The sequence below is a fragment of the Heterocephalus glaber genome, unplaced genomic scaffold (assembly GCF_053883595.1).
Source record: "Heterocephalus glaber isolate CG9 unplaced genomic scaffold, H.glaber_assembly_v1.0 deba00001724, whole genome shotgun sequence".
In the NCBI taxonomy this organism is placed as follows: domain Eukaryota; kingdom Metazoa; phylum Chordata; class Mammalia; order Rodentia; family Bathyergidae; genus Heterocephalus; species Heterocephalus glaber.
This window is the reverse complement of record NW_028258435.1, coordinates 989,183-1,003,359: the sequence shown is the minus strand read 5'-3', so window position 1 is coordinate 1,003,359 and position 14,177 is coordinate 989,183. Positions and strand designations below refer to the sequence as shown.

The window sequence follows — 14,177 nt, the reverse complement described above, 5'->3', positions numbered from 1 at the left end:
CAACATTAGGTGGTGACCAACACCCACCACTACAGTGCCGTAAGAACAGCTGCACTGCCCTACAAATTCTGTGCTCTGCCTCTCATGCCCTAATGCCCAGCAATCACTGGCTTTACTACTGTCACCACAGTTTGACCTTTTCCACAATGTCCTGTAGCTGGAATTACACACTACACAGGCATTTCAGAGCGGCTTCTTTCATGCAGCCACACGCATTCAAGGTTCCTCCCTATCGTTCACGATTTGGAAGCTCACTTGTTTTAAGTAGTGATACTCCACTACTGGAATCTACCACAGTTTATCCATTCACTTAGCGGACGCATCTGGATGCATCAGTGTTTATCCCCTCACTTACAGGACTCGCCAGCTGCAACAAATGTAGCATTCAACCGCAAGATGTTAATAATGAGAACACTTGAGGGGTGGGTAGTCAGGGTATGTAGGAACTCTGTAGTACTCCCCTTCAATTTTGCTACAAACCTAAAACTCCTCTAAAAATAAACAGCTACAAGGACACAGAAAGAAATCTGTTTTAAAGCGACAGTTTATTTCAATTCTATGGTATGACACTCTTCCCTTTCTATCACTTTTTAAGTGCCTAATGGTTCAAGTTTGGGCCACTGGGTATCTTTGTTAAGTTTCTGTGCAGCACGCGATGCTGGTCCAGATGATGTTATGACAGCCCACATCTGCCCGGAGCTTGCTCGGTCACCTGCTGCCCAGTGAGTGTTTCCCTTATTGAGTGAAGCGCTGGCTCCTTGATCAAGCCAACCAGCAGGGACTGGTCCCATGTAGACAGAGGGTGTGCCCGAGGACGACAGTTCTCGATGGGCACTGAATGGGCCACCAGGCAACGCTGTGAAAGTAAGGGACACGGCTGTGCCCGAGGTGGGACTGGGTCTACACCATCAAAGGTGCAGACAGCACCCTGGCGGTGCTGCACACCCAACCCGGCCTTCCTGTCACCTCGCTGATGTCCTAAAGACCCAGTTGGTACCATCACAGTCAAGATCGACTTCATTTAACTGTTACACAAAATTCTCTTTTGTGTGCTTAATTTACACTAAATTTTCCTTTAATATAACTAGTGTATAAAGCAGAGGAAGATTTTACTTAGTTTTATTAACCATTTTTAACCACGCCTTAGTTGTTCACAACCCTGACAGCAATTCATGGCATTTGATGTAACAACACACTTGAATTCCTGGGCGGCTTCATACCCCATTCATTCGAACTGACTGCGTGCAGACTTCACGTCCTCCTGCGGCCATGGCCAAGGCTGAGCACTGACCTAACTTATTTATCCTGTGTACTGCAATTAGGTTATCACATTACTGTTTGGACATTAGATCTGAAGATAAAACACAGTATGTATGAGTCTTACATTAGGATGGTAAGAAAAGCATTATAAGCTTTCCTTAGCTCTTCTATCCCGTACTATGAGAACAGCCACTACGTCAGGACGCGCGCACTTTCCTCTAAGTCACTGGGATTTGTGTGCCGATCACTGTTACACGGACTCTGTTCCATGATGGGGGTCTCGCCTGGCTTTGCCTGGTGGTCCCTGTGCAGGGTGCTCACCTCATTTCTGAGGACCTTGGTTTATCTATCTAAAAAATATGGAATTCAACTTCATTTTCTCCAAAGATTCTCTTCACTGTGATTCCTTAAAATCCTAAACACTTTCCAATGTAGTAAGTCCTTACCCATCTTCCAAAATTTGGGAAGCCAATGAAAAATGTTCTTGGTTATCACTAAAAACGTTTGGTCTAAAAAGGAAACGTCTCCCACTGGCCAGAGCTTGAAAGAGACCTCAGAGTGCATCTGGCCGTGCTTTGTGCTGCCCCTAATCTACGTGCTCTGAGACAAAGTAATCATGGCTTCCGTTTACACAGCACTCAGTTGGTGGAGTGGCCATTGCTCTCAGAAGTGCACATTCTTTATTCTCAGCAGCTCTGGACTGGAACTAACCCCAAGAGAAAACCAAGGCACAGAAGGCATCAACCCCAGGGTCCCAGGGTCTATTAGTGTCAAGATCCAAACCCAGCCACCCTAAGGTCCAGTGTCATTCTGAGTCATGCCCGACTTATGCATCTGTTGCTGAGGATCTAAGCAAGGGGCAGGACTGCCGGAAATCAGGCATGGCCTTAGAGAAACAGAAGAAGTAGCTGCGAAAAGGGTTCTTGAAAAGCAAACTCACAATCAACTGAGTTACTGCACCCTAACGGGGACTGATCAAGCATTTCTCTGTAGACGCGATCTTTTAAATGAATGTGGTACTAAGTGTATTAAAAATGGGCAGAAAATCAGAGACAGGAATGTGTAATGTAGGGTCCACTGTGTATGTTAAGAAGGATCCTGGACAACTTTTCTTGCACATATTTGCCCTGTAAGATTCAAAACAATGTAAAAGCTTCTGAGGCAAAAGATAAAGAAATGAAAGTTAAGAAAAAATGTTAACTTCATCCCGTGAAATCGCACCAGTGAGGGCGGGCAACGCAGGCACATCCACAGAGCCCCACACAGACCCTGGGCGGCGGCAGCGGTGGCAGCAGAGGCCTCACCTGGCCGGCGTGGTGCTCGATCTCCTCGGCCCTGCTCCGGTACCAGTCCATCACCTCCTCCACCGCCAGCTGCGGGGTCCGGAACGGCAGCAACTCGGGCTGCGTGGCATACAGGAACTCGCTTCCGTCCTGCGGGCTCGGCTCAACAACCATTCTGCAGTGGAAGGAACAACTCAGAGCAGAATCAGATGCTGCAAAAGATATGTGTAATTCCAAGAGAAAGAAGGACAGAGAGGGGGACAGAGCAGATGATGGGCAGCAGAAGAATGTGTGTGTGTATGTGTGTGTGTGTGTGTGTGTGTGTGTGTGTGTGTGTGTGTTTTCTGGTACATACATACAGACGTCCAGGATAAATGGGACATTCTTGGATACTTAATTTATTTCCTACTCGTTTTCCTGACTTGAAAATCAGGATGGGTAATAAAGCAAATATGCCACAAATCAATCAAATAAGTATAAACAAAAAATTACCCTGGGAAGCTTTTACAAAACGTACACAGCCAGGTGCCACTAAATCAAAATCTCCTATGCTAGCCACCATGCTGGGCTTAGGAAATACCCCTGGGTGATCCCAATGTGAGTTTGGATTAAGAACTCTCACTTTTACTGTACATAAACCTAAGTGGAAATGTATCTTACTAATAAGAGAAATAGCTTATCTCAAAAAAAAGGAAATTGCATGTGTAGCATGACTATAACTATTATAAATATATCTGCTTATCTGAAAGACTGAAATACCTCAAAATGAAGAGCTAGTGTAGTAATTTTTAGAATTCCTTTGTGACATTTAGCACTTCCTCATTAAAAAATCTTGATGTAAATGAATCAGTAGTGTTTCTTTTCAAATTTCGCTCAAGTTCTCCAAGTCAGGAAGTGCCATCCAGTAAGATCACAGGCTGCACATCACTTCACTGGCCGCCTCTCAGCCCCACAAGGAAAGGAAGACGCCCACAGCGGAGCCGACTGACCTGCACTCCGCCTCCTCGCACCAATCTGCAGCTCGGTGTTTACGCTCACGCCAAGGAATGATCACCAAGGAGCCACCGTGATGACTTAAATGTAAAAAAGAATAAACAAACATTTAAAACACATTTTCTAGCTTTACAAGAAATATGTGTAATCCAAAAAATATCTCATAGCCCTAAGCACCAAGCTTCCTGTTTATGGTACTGTAAGCAGTACATAATGCAGACAGCAAACAGTGTGTACATGGAAAATATGGTATTGCTGATTTCCAACCATAAAAAAGGCTCAAAGAGCAAAGGAAATTTTCAAAGAAGAGCCTGTACTGTATGATCTTCATACCAACACAGACGGTCCCTGGCCCAAAACCTTACAGTCCGGATGAGGCCACCCACCAAGCTTCCAGAGGTCATAGTCAGAGCCGTACAACACAGTGATCATTTGCCACGTGTGCATGCATCAACCCTGAGGAGGACGCTCATACTGAGAAAGGAAGCTTTCAATTCTGTTCATTTCAGTTACTTTAAGTTTAAACAGCCACATATGGCCAGTGCTACCATCTTGGACAGCGCAGACTCAGAGGACAGGGCAATGACTGTAAGGGTTCAAGAACATCACTAAAAGATGACCAACAAAAAACCTGAAAGGGGCAAAGATGAGACCTGATTGAATAGACCCAAGAATAAATTTAAAGGAAAAGAGAGGAAATCCAGTAGGTAATATAGCAGAGCAATAAACCATCTTCTCACAAGCTCTGCAGCCTCTGGCATGTGGCATTCTACCATGAAGGGTTTCAACACTACCTCAAAGGACCTTTAGCTCCAACATCCAGGAATCTGTGAAAACAACTGAAATGTTCTGAACTAAGAGCTAAGACCATACATTTTAAATAAACTTCAATTGCTTTGCTCTTATAGCTCAATAAGACATTTTCTCTCATTTTCCTGAGCATCAATAGGGGCATTTTCCTAAAATTTATCATAGCCCAAGACAAAAGATTGCATTTTTCTCTCATTATTAGGTTATGGAACATGCTTTGCCCAAGAGTCATTTCATAAACACCTGAAAATTATGCTGGTGCAGAGACTAGGCCTCATGAGAAGAGTGAGACAGGAAACTCCAGGAGGTTGGAAGGGAGAAGAGGGAAGCTGCTGAGGCCGAGGAGGGCCGTGGCGACTGAGCAGCAAGTACGACCACTGCAGCCAATCACGCCAAGTCCAGGCTCCCCACCCTATCTGCGGACTAAGAAGGTCCCTGTGCGGTATGCCAAACAACTGCTTTTCGGCAAGCAAAACAGGTACTGGGCGCAACTCACGGGTGGTGCAGCTCATATTTTTAAAACTATGAATCATTCAGAAATGATTCAGAATGGATGCCACAATCCCAGCACTTCATTTGCCACCAAATAAAATAACTATTTTATTTTCTTTCATGTCAATAACAAATGTTTTCTGGCAAAGCACTGAAATGAAAAGTAAAATAGATAACATGTTGATACAACAGTGATAATGCTCATTCTTCCAACATAACAATAAATTAGAACAATGAGTTGACAATGAGGGAAAATAAACCTAGCAAGGTGTTACGCTTTTTCTAATTAGAGCAGACAGTTTCTTAAGGTACACAGAATTTTATAAAAATGTATCACAAGGTGAGATTTGTGTTTTTAATACAGAGTATGTATTAGATACAAGAAGTATCATTAAAATGATTAGTAATGGTATGAGATCTTCAGCAAAATACACTTACCTGGAATTTAGAGTTCACAAAGCTATAAAGCTTTATTATTTCCACTGAACAGAAATGGGGGAGAAAATATATCTATATTTACAAAAACACATTAAAAATAAGTTCTGCTCAAAGGCCCACTCTGTGTGTTTTGTTTGTGTTAGTACCGGGGATTGAACTCGGGACCTTGCACTTGCGAGGCAGGCGCCGGAACCACTGAGCTAAATCCCCAGCCCCCAAAGGCCCACTTTGAAAGATTGAAAATAACATTCTGCTGCAATTTTAAGACACAACACAACTGGCCTGCTTCTAAATATGCTAACAGTAGTGTCCCTGCTATTATTAGATTGGCAACGGTTGGCAGCAATAATCCTCAACATCGACTGATCTATTACTATGAACCAGACAGTACACAGCGCCTTTAACACACAGTCCTGCCAACCTAACGTAGAAGGTGATGTTATCTTCCTCATACTGAAGTGAGGAAACAGGCACAAGTCAACCTATCGGTCCCCACAAAGCGAATAAATGACAGAGCCCTGCGGTGAAGCTGCCCAGTCAGAATCCCAGGCAGCTCACAGCCTCAGCCAGGAGGAACTCTGCCCCTCAGGCGGACACAGTACTACCTCTCAACCCAACCCCGGTTTCTAAGTATGCCCCTACTTCAAGCACAAGAGTAACTCTTGGATCTGTGCCCAGCCGGGAGAGGGCAACCCAAGCCTTCCTCCGATTTAGTACAGCCAGCCAAAGGACACGGAAACACCCTTCTACATACATGTTTGAAGGATTCATTTAAACTAACTCTGCAGCCAACAGCTCACTAGTCATGAAACTAACTTACAGCATCATCTGAGATATGATCACCAATGCTGACATCATAAAAAACAAAAACAACTTCCTTTCTGCTCTTTCACCTTCTTCCAGATGCTCCTACAAAACAAATTATTTTAAAACCAAATTTTAGAAGTGTAAATGTTTACTAAAAAAGTACCAAAAGTTCTTTATTTTGCCCCGAATGATAGCACTTAATAAATGAACAGGACCTTCCCCTAAATCAGAATACAAATGCCTTAAAGAAAAAATTTTTATTTATTTTGTCTCCTACTACATTTTCAACACCTAAAACAGTGCCTAGCATTTGGCAGACTCTAAGAAAAAGCATGCGTTGACTGAATTTAATAATTTCAGCACAATGAAGAATTTTAAAGTGATCTCATGGATATCACAAAAATTCAAGATTGGATATGGCAATGAAAGGGAAAAATTTGTTCATAAAAGCCTATGTTTGTAAAGCACAGAATCCATAGACTCAAAGGTAAGAACAAAAATGCTTTCCTACTATGTATTATTAAACTGATGGAAGGGCAGACTATACCACTTGAGTATCTTTTATTTAAAATCCAAAACATTTGATCACCAAGTTTTGCAGTATAGTATTTTGGAATATCTGCACAGACTCTAAGAAACAGTGTTATGTCAGCACTGAAAACATTTTAGATTTTGGAGCATTTCGGATCTCAGATTTTGGACTCTGGAATTTGGGGTGTTCGACCTGTACTACTAGTGGCAGTATGCATCTATCACTTAGATAACTAGACACCCCGCTGCACTGCCATTAAAAACAAAAAATGGACTTACGGTAGATTTCTCTGAAGTCACCATCTTTACACTTTAAAATAACTGGTTGGTTCCATCCTTCCTTATCTTTTTAAAACCACCAAAATTTTAGTAACTTATTTTCTCATAAGATTAAGCAGAATGATACAGTGCTTAATAAAATTCAAAGAAAATGCTGCTCATTAATTCTGTTCACACCTAAAGTATTAAGACATTCAACAACAGGGCCATAACTCATGCCTCCCCGCCAGACAGCCTGAACCCCTGGCAGTACATGCACGACTGTCCCATCGGGTGGCTTTTAATTAATTTTATTAATAAAAAGACCGAGAAAAGTGCTTAGATCCACTTGCACCCTGGTGGTACAAACCGCCAGATGGGACAGTCGCGCATGTGCCACTGGGGGTTCAGGCGGTGGGAACGTGTTAATCATATGAGTCAATTACTGAATGGGTTGGGTGAAACTGCAGTTAAAGAAAACTAGATATTGCACTGCTCCTTTTATAGAACTGTGGACAGCTTAGTTAATTGCAAAACTTACACTTTCGGGCCGGGGATTTGGCTCAGTGGTTTCACTGCCTGCTGCACAAGCGCAAGGACCCGAGTTCAATCCCCAGTACCAAGACTTACACTTTGATGCTAAGTTATAACCCTACAACTTCATCCCCATAGTCCTTATTTCATCTTATTCTCTCACTTTTTTACCCTCTCTCCTTGGGAAGTCCTAAAGTTTAAATGCATCATCTGTACAAGTAAAAAGAACCACACTGAACTGAAATTATCTCTTTACAAAATAATGGCTGCTTCTGCTTAATGTTAGAATTCTTTATATCAGAACACTGCTCGCTGTTTTATTCCAAACAATAAAATATGCTGGTTTCATCTGAAAGTAACGTTTATGTGTCAGCAGGAAAGGAATGAATACACCAAGTTCTTTTATAGTCAACAATTCTCTCACCAATTATTTCTCATGCTAAATATATACAGGTTTTTTCAAGGAAATTTTTAACAAAATAGATGTCCAAAAAGTTCTTTACTCCATGTTCTCTGCCTTGGAAATAAAAGGCTAAATAGATAGTGTACTACTACTAATTGCCACCTTTTATGATTTTAAGATGTGGAGTTGTATTTATTTCTATTGTTTAGCAAAGAAGAAAATCTTCTGGTAAATAAAGCACAAAAATAATAATAATTTGGGCCTACGTGTGTAACTACACTGTGCTTACCATCACTGAACAGAGCCGGCCTATGATGAAGTCAACGAGAAACCAATCTGAAAGCCACTGCTAATGCCAAGCTGGAAAAGAGGCCTCCTTCAAGAGCTCTCTCACAGACATGTGGATTTAAACATCTCAGGGTCTCCCTTATGATACACAGCACCACAGTAATAATTTTACCTAACAACTGCAGCCTGTTCTACTCATTACACCTGGCCGATGCATTAAACGTAGTAAGAAAATGTGAAGAGGTGAATGAGCGCAACAGTTGCCAAAGGCACAGACTCCCTCCCAAATGCTTAAAACCAGGTTTTCAACCATGAGCCGAGGATTTAATTACTTCAGAGAACCCATTTGGAAAACCACGAACATCCAACGGACCAGGAGACCAGCTTGAAACTGCACTGAGCAAGCTATAAATATTTAATAATATTTGAGCAGGTGAATATTATTGAATTAGCTTATAATCTGGCTATTGATTAAAACTGTGAATCTACCCTGGGCCCATGAGACTTGCTAGAAGAACCTTCGGCCAGCATACAGAAAAAGAATTCCTGGGGCCAGGGATGTAGCTCAGGGGTTTCGCCGCCTGCTGCACAAGCACAATGACCCGAGTTTGATCCCCGGTACCAAAAAAAATTCCCTATGCCAGTGGTCACAGTTGAGATCTCTTTGACTGATGATACTGTGATGTCTCTAATAGCAAGATGACACTTCAACTGGGGATTTGTGACTTGTACAGCCATTCTCCCAGACCAAACATTAGCTAAAGATAACACAGGTGGCTTCTTACCTATGACCTGTCCTTCGCAAGAATGCATCCTACCTCCCTTTTACCAGCCTGGCTCATTAGTGCCTTAGTCCTGCTGTTCTTTACATTTGCCTTTATCCTCTCTGCTGTGCTGTGTAAACAATAAATACTGACAAATCTGAGGCTCAAGGTCTTAGCCAGGAAGAGCTAAGATCAAATCCCAGCCCCTCTAATAATAAATAATCACTGGTTCTTTGCTCTTTGTCTATTATTCTTCCATCCTCTGCTGTGCCCTCAGTCAGGCAGTCGAGCAGCCCCCGATACAAGGGAAAGGCACAAACCCCAGTGGGGAAGCACTGAAGAATCTCCAGAGAGTCAGGAAGAGGCTGCTGTGTCTGGGGTGACTGATGTCAACAAAACAAAGGACAATGAATGGACAGCAGACACAAACACCCTCTGCACCTTGGAGAGATGACCCTCATTTGGAGCAGGAAACACTGCAGGTCCTCAGGACCATGAAGGACACCTTGCTTGCCATAAGAAAAGTTACCAGGAAAAAAAGACATCCCGAAACTCAACTTCAATGGGTTTTTACTTTACCAAGAAAAAGCTAAAATGGCCAATACAGAAACATTTCCCAAATAAAACATCAATGTAGTAAGTTTTATATTTCGTATCGGGTATTGATACATGTAACAAATACTTAGAGATGTATGTTTTACTGTTCACTTATGTTGTTTTTTTCTTTCACATTTGTGATGTTGCACCAATGAAAATAGGGGCTCAACTTGAAGTGGTGAACTACAGCTTTCATTTATAATCTATATATAGGTTTATGGTGGCCAGTTAAATGTGCTGCCATACAAAAATCAGATCAATCAGGACTGTCCACCTACAGAGGAGGCCCAAAAGGCCACAGAGAAGGAACAGAAGAGAAACCCAGTAACTTTCACTCCCTGTTCTGCTATTCAGAGTGACCCGGAACCAGCAAAGGGAATGGGAGCCCTGACTTCACATCACTTAGACCCGACCAGACCCTGCCAAGCCTCCTGTGGTCTATTACATATCCTAGGAAAGCCACTTCCAGGATAAAGATAAAGATGCAGGACATCTGAATTTATCAAGTACAAAACTACTGAAAGGTACCAAAATGTTCATGAATTGTATCACTGTGCACTATTAACCAGGAGCCTATGTGAGTTGTAGGGCAAATGGATTTGACCAAAATTATTATAGAGGAAGCTAAGAACAAATTTATCTCCACTTCATTCATGTAACAACAACAACGAACAGTACAAACAATGCCCTTTGCAGACCAGGAAAAGTGATTTCGTCATTGTAATCCTTTAAAATCTCTGAAAACACAGATCAGCATGGGTGCTAAAAGGCGTCCCACACACCATCTATGAAACCATCTGACTCTGCAGAGCCTATGACTATTACATCATACTTACCATGTGTGTGCACGAATATAAAGTTCTAAGTCATTATAGACATATACATACCTACAGATGATTCCAAACCCATTCCAGCTCAACTGCTTTCTTCCCCGTCTTTGCTACTTATCACCTGGATAATTCATCTGGCATGTTCTCTTACTTAATCTTATAATATACAGGTTGTACAGTCCTCAGATTTTCTTGGAGTTGTTTTGTATTATTTCATTCACTCATTCCTAGTATGTATGTTGCCTCCCCACTAAAAGTAAATATTCTGATAAATACTTTTCTGCATCTATCACAACTTCTAGTTGTGTATGATGCAGAGCAATAATAAATTTACATAAATATATAAATACATTGTTTCATTCCATCCTTAGCCATAAGCACCCTATAAGCTTCATTTAACAATAATTTTGCAAGTATGTAATTCACATGAGCTCAAAAATTACCATTAATGAATAAATGATCAGTAGAAACAGATCCTTTGATATCCTCTTAATTTTAAAATCAGAGCTCAAAACAAAAAGAAAATTTTAAGAGACAGAATGATAAAAATTAAATCAAGCTGTATCTTCTTACTGAATAATAAATACAAAATATTAATTCCAGTTTAAGAGCAATACTAACAGTTAAGACAAACAGCTAAACCCTTTGGTTTATAGGTAACTCAGCATTTATCCCACTGCTACTTTAATTTATTTGTGCACGTGGCTGGCTTTCAAATGTGGTACTTTAAGCTCCACACATAATTCATAATAGGATCTCATGAAAATGATTTAATCAAATAATTAATCGGCAAATTTCCTTAAGAAAAGAATCACTAGGACCAGGGATTTAGCTCAGTGGTTCCACCGCCTGCCTCGCAAGCGGAAGGACACGAGTTCGATCCCTGGTACCAAAAAAAAAAAAAAAAAAAAAAAGAAAAGAAAAGAAAAGAATCACTGTATTACTCTAACTTCTGAAGAATCCTCCAATGACAGATAAAAACTATACTTCGGAAAACAAGTTGTACAATGGCAACAGGAAGAAATCAATGTGGACATAACACATTCAAAAAGGAAAACAGATGCTACAGCTCCCAGCGCAGAGGAGGCTTCCGGGTCACCATGCCACAGCTCCCAGTGCAGAGTAGGAGGCTTCCGGGCCAACCTAACACCACTCCCAGCACAGAGAAGGCTTCTGGGTTAACATGCTACAGCTCACAGCTCAGAGGAGGAGTCTTCTAGGCCAATCTGCCACTGCTCCCAGCACAGAAAAGGCTTCCAGGTCAATGTGCTACAGCTACCAGTGCAGAGTAGGAGACTTCTGGGCCAACCTGCTACTGCTCCCAGCACAGAGAAGGCCTCCAGGTCGACATGCTACAGCTCTCAGCACAGAGGAGGAGGCTTCCAGGCCAACCTACCACCGTTCCCAGCACAGAGGAGGAAAATGGATGGAACTGGAGACCATCATGTTATGTTGTAACAGTTACCTGATTGTGTCAACTTGAGTAAGAAACCCCCAACTAAAGTGGTTCAGCATACTTCTGGGTGTGGAAGACTCACCCTAGGAAGATTGGTCATCAGATTGGTATAAAAGGGAAACAAAAAAGGCTTGCTTCTGCTTCTTTAGGGGAACTCTATTTTCACTTTGGACATCCTCTCCTGACTTCTAGTGCAGACTCTTCAGCCTCCAGCACAGAACCTTCAGCCTTCCATTGCAGACTCTTTGGCCTCCTGATACAGGCTCACATGGGACACTACACTGAGCTCCAGGCCTTCAGCTGGATCCTTCAGAACTCTAGCATGCAGACAGATCTTTTGCATTCTTCCACACCTGTCTCTGTGGGTGGCCACAAGCCAATCTAGTAAAGTCTTATATATTTGTATATCTTGATTAAATGTGTTTCTTAAATTAAAAAAAAAAAAAATGAAAACAGAACAATGTTCAGTGAAGCACTTTAAACGAGATGCTGTCTGAATGGATAGGAAGGTAGTATATAAGTCATAGTGTACAAATTTATAACCCTGTCTTTCACCATGCCCATCCGCAAAACCTTCAAAACCTTCTGATGTCCCCAACGGAGCTCACCATACTTCGCCGCATGATTAACTTTGCATGTATCTCTTCCCTGTCATCATCATACTGAATTATAATTACTTATGTATCTTGCTCCTTTACTAAATTATAAGCTCCTCATTTTCTGTAACCTTAGTGCAATACCTGGCATTCATTTAAACCTTGATAAACATTTATTGGAGGAATGGAATGATGGGTAGACTAAAGAATAGATGGAAGAATATGAATAAACAAAAACACTATCTCCAAACCTCAGGATATTTACAATTCACAATCAATATGCTTTTCTTGTAGCTGGATTTATACAATGTACTTAAGGTTTCTCAAACATTTCTGATTTAAAGTGCCTAAAACAGACTGCACAGGACCCCAGGGCATCAGCAATGATGCAGGACCCGAAGGGCGAGGACTCTGCTTATGGACGAGCATGCGCAGCATGATGCAGGGTAAACACAGATGCACAAAGGCAGGCTGCCTTTCTGGTGAAGGTCCCTCTGCAGACTCTCACTCACGAGTGCTCAGAGACTTGGCCAACTGCGCTGCAGACACTCACAGAGTCAGGCATAGAGAAATGCAGGCCCAGGACCACAGAGGGAGAGGCTCCAAGGCCAATCCCATGGGGGCTGGAGAGATGAGGGTCTAGGTATTGGCAGTGCATGAGACTCTAACACACAGCTATAGCTGATGAGCTTCACGGTGAAATCAGAGATTATACAGGCAATGGAAGCAAAACACAAGAATTTAAAGGAAATGGGTCTCATAGTTGTATCTTCCAAAACAAAGCCAAGATAAAGACTGCTTCAGGCACACAGAGGAGTGGATGATTCTGCCCCAGCAAAGTGGCACTGCAGGAAATGCTGAAGAAAGTCATTCAGGCAGAAACTGATTTGAGACTCGACAGAAACCAGGACTCCACACAGAGCAGAGAAGAGTACAGGGAATGGTGAAAATACGTATGTGTGACTGTAAAGTACATTTCCTAATTTAAAACAAAGTTACTGATTAAAAATAGTAGAAATGGACTGTGAAGTTCCTGACACATGAAAGCATGTGCATGACAATTGTACAGAAGCCCAGAGGAGAACCCTGGCGAGTACTCTTGGGCATCGTACGCTGCACAGGAAGCACCAGTGCGTAGTCTGAAGCCAGACAAGCAGAGCAAACTCTGTCCCCAGAGCCCGTGAAGCAGTCTCACAAACCACTCTGCCCCTGAGGAGGAAAGACTATCGTGCTGTGCCGGGGGTTGGGGTGGTGCGAGTCTTGGGCAAGGTGACATAGGAAGGTAAAGGGCAGAGGGCAGGGATGCTGCTAATCTGTTTCCTAACCCCGTTCACTTTGTGAAAATTGCCAATTGTGCATTTTCCTGTATCTATGACTGAATCACAAATGTGAAACATTTTACCCCATTCTTTACATTGGTAACTTGGAATCTTGTCAGGGAAGGGGCAGCATTCCAGATAAGAGTCCTGGGAGGAAATGCTCCTGGGGTACATGTGCTACACAAATCTCAGAAATGCTCTACTCAGAGCTCCACAGGCCAGAAGTCCAGCACCAGGAGCTGGCAGCCAGTGTGTGATCAGTGCCAGTCTCCACCCCAGGACTACACCTTCCTGGGCACCCTCTTGAGGAGGAAGGGAAGGCAGCAGGTGCTCCCTGGAGCCTGGAGAATTCTTCCCTGACACCAACCCTACTCCTGGGGCCCACCTCGGGACTTCATCTCCTCCCCAGAGACCACGCCTCTTGAGGATGCTGGAGGATGCTGCCGGGAGGATGCTGCTTTCCGCCTGACAAGAGGCCATCATCTAACCGCTGCAATTCCCCAGTGAAACCGTCCACT

At 42.6% G+C, this 14,177-nt stretch overlaps 1 protein-coding gene across 3 annotated transcripts in view; it reads right to left on the bottom strand.

Annotated features, from left to right (window-relative positions):
• Nucleotides 1-14,177, bottom strand: part of Nbas (NBAS subunit of NRZ tethering complex) — a gene marked incomplete at its 5' end in the record, with an annotated part of 266,027 nt that overhangs the window by 170,459 nt on the left and 81,391 nt on the right. For all 3 annotated transcript variants that reach the window (XM_087199614.1, XM_087199615.1, XM_087199616.1), the window contains 2 exon segments: nucleotides 2,565-2,718; nucleotides 3,533-3,616. In XM_087199614.1, the coding sequence (XP_087055740.1) occupies nucleotides 2,565-2,718; nucleotides 3,533-3,616 (238 nt within the window).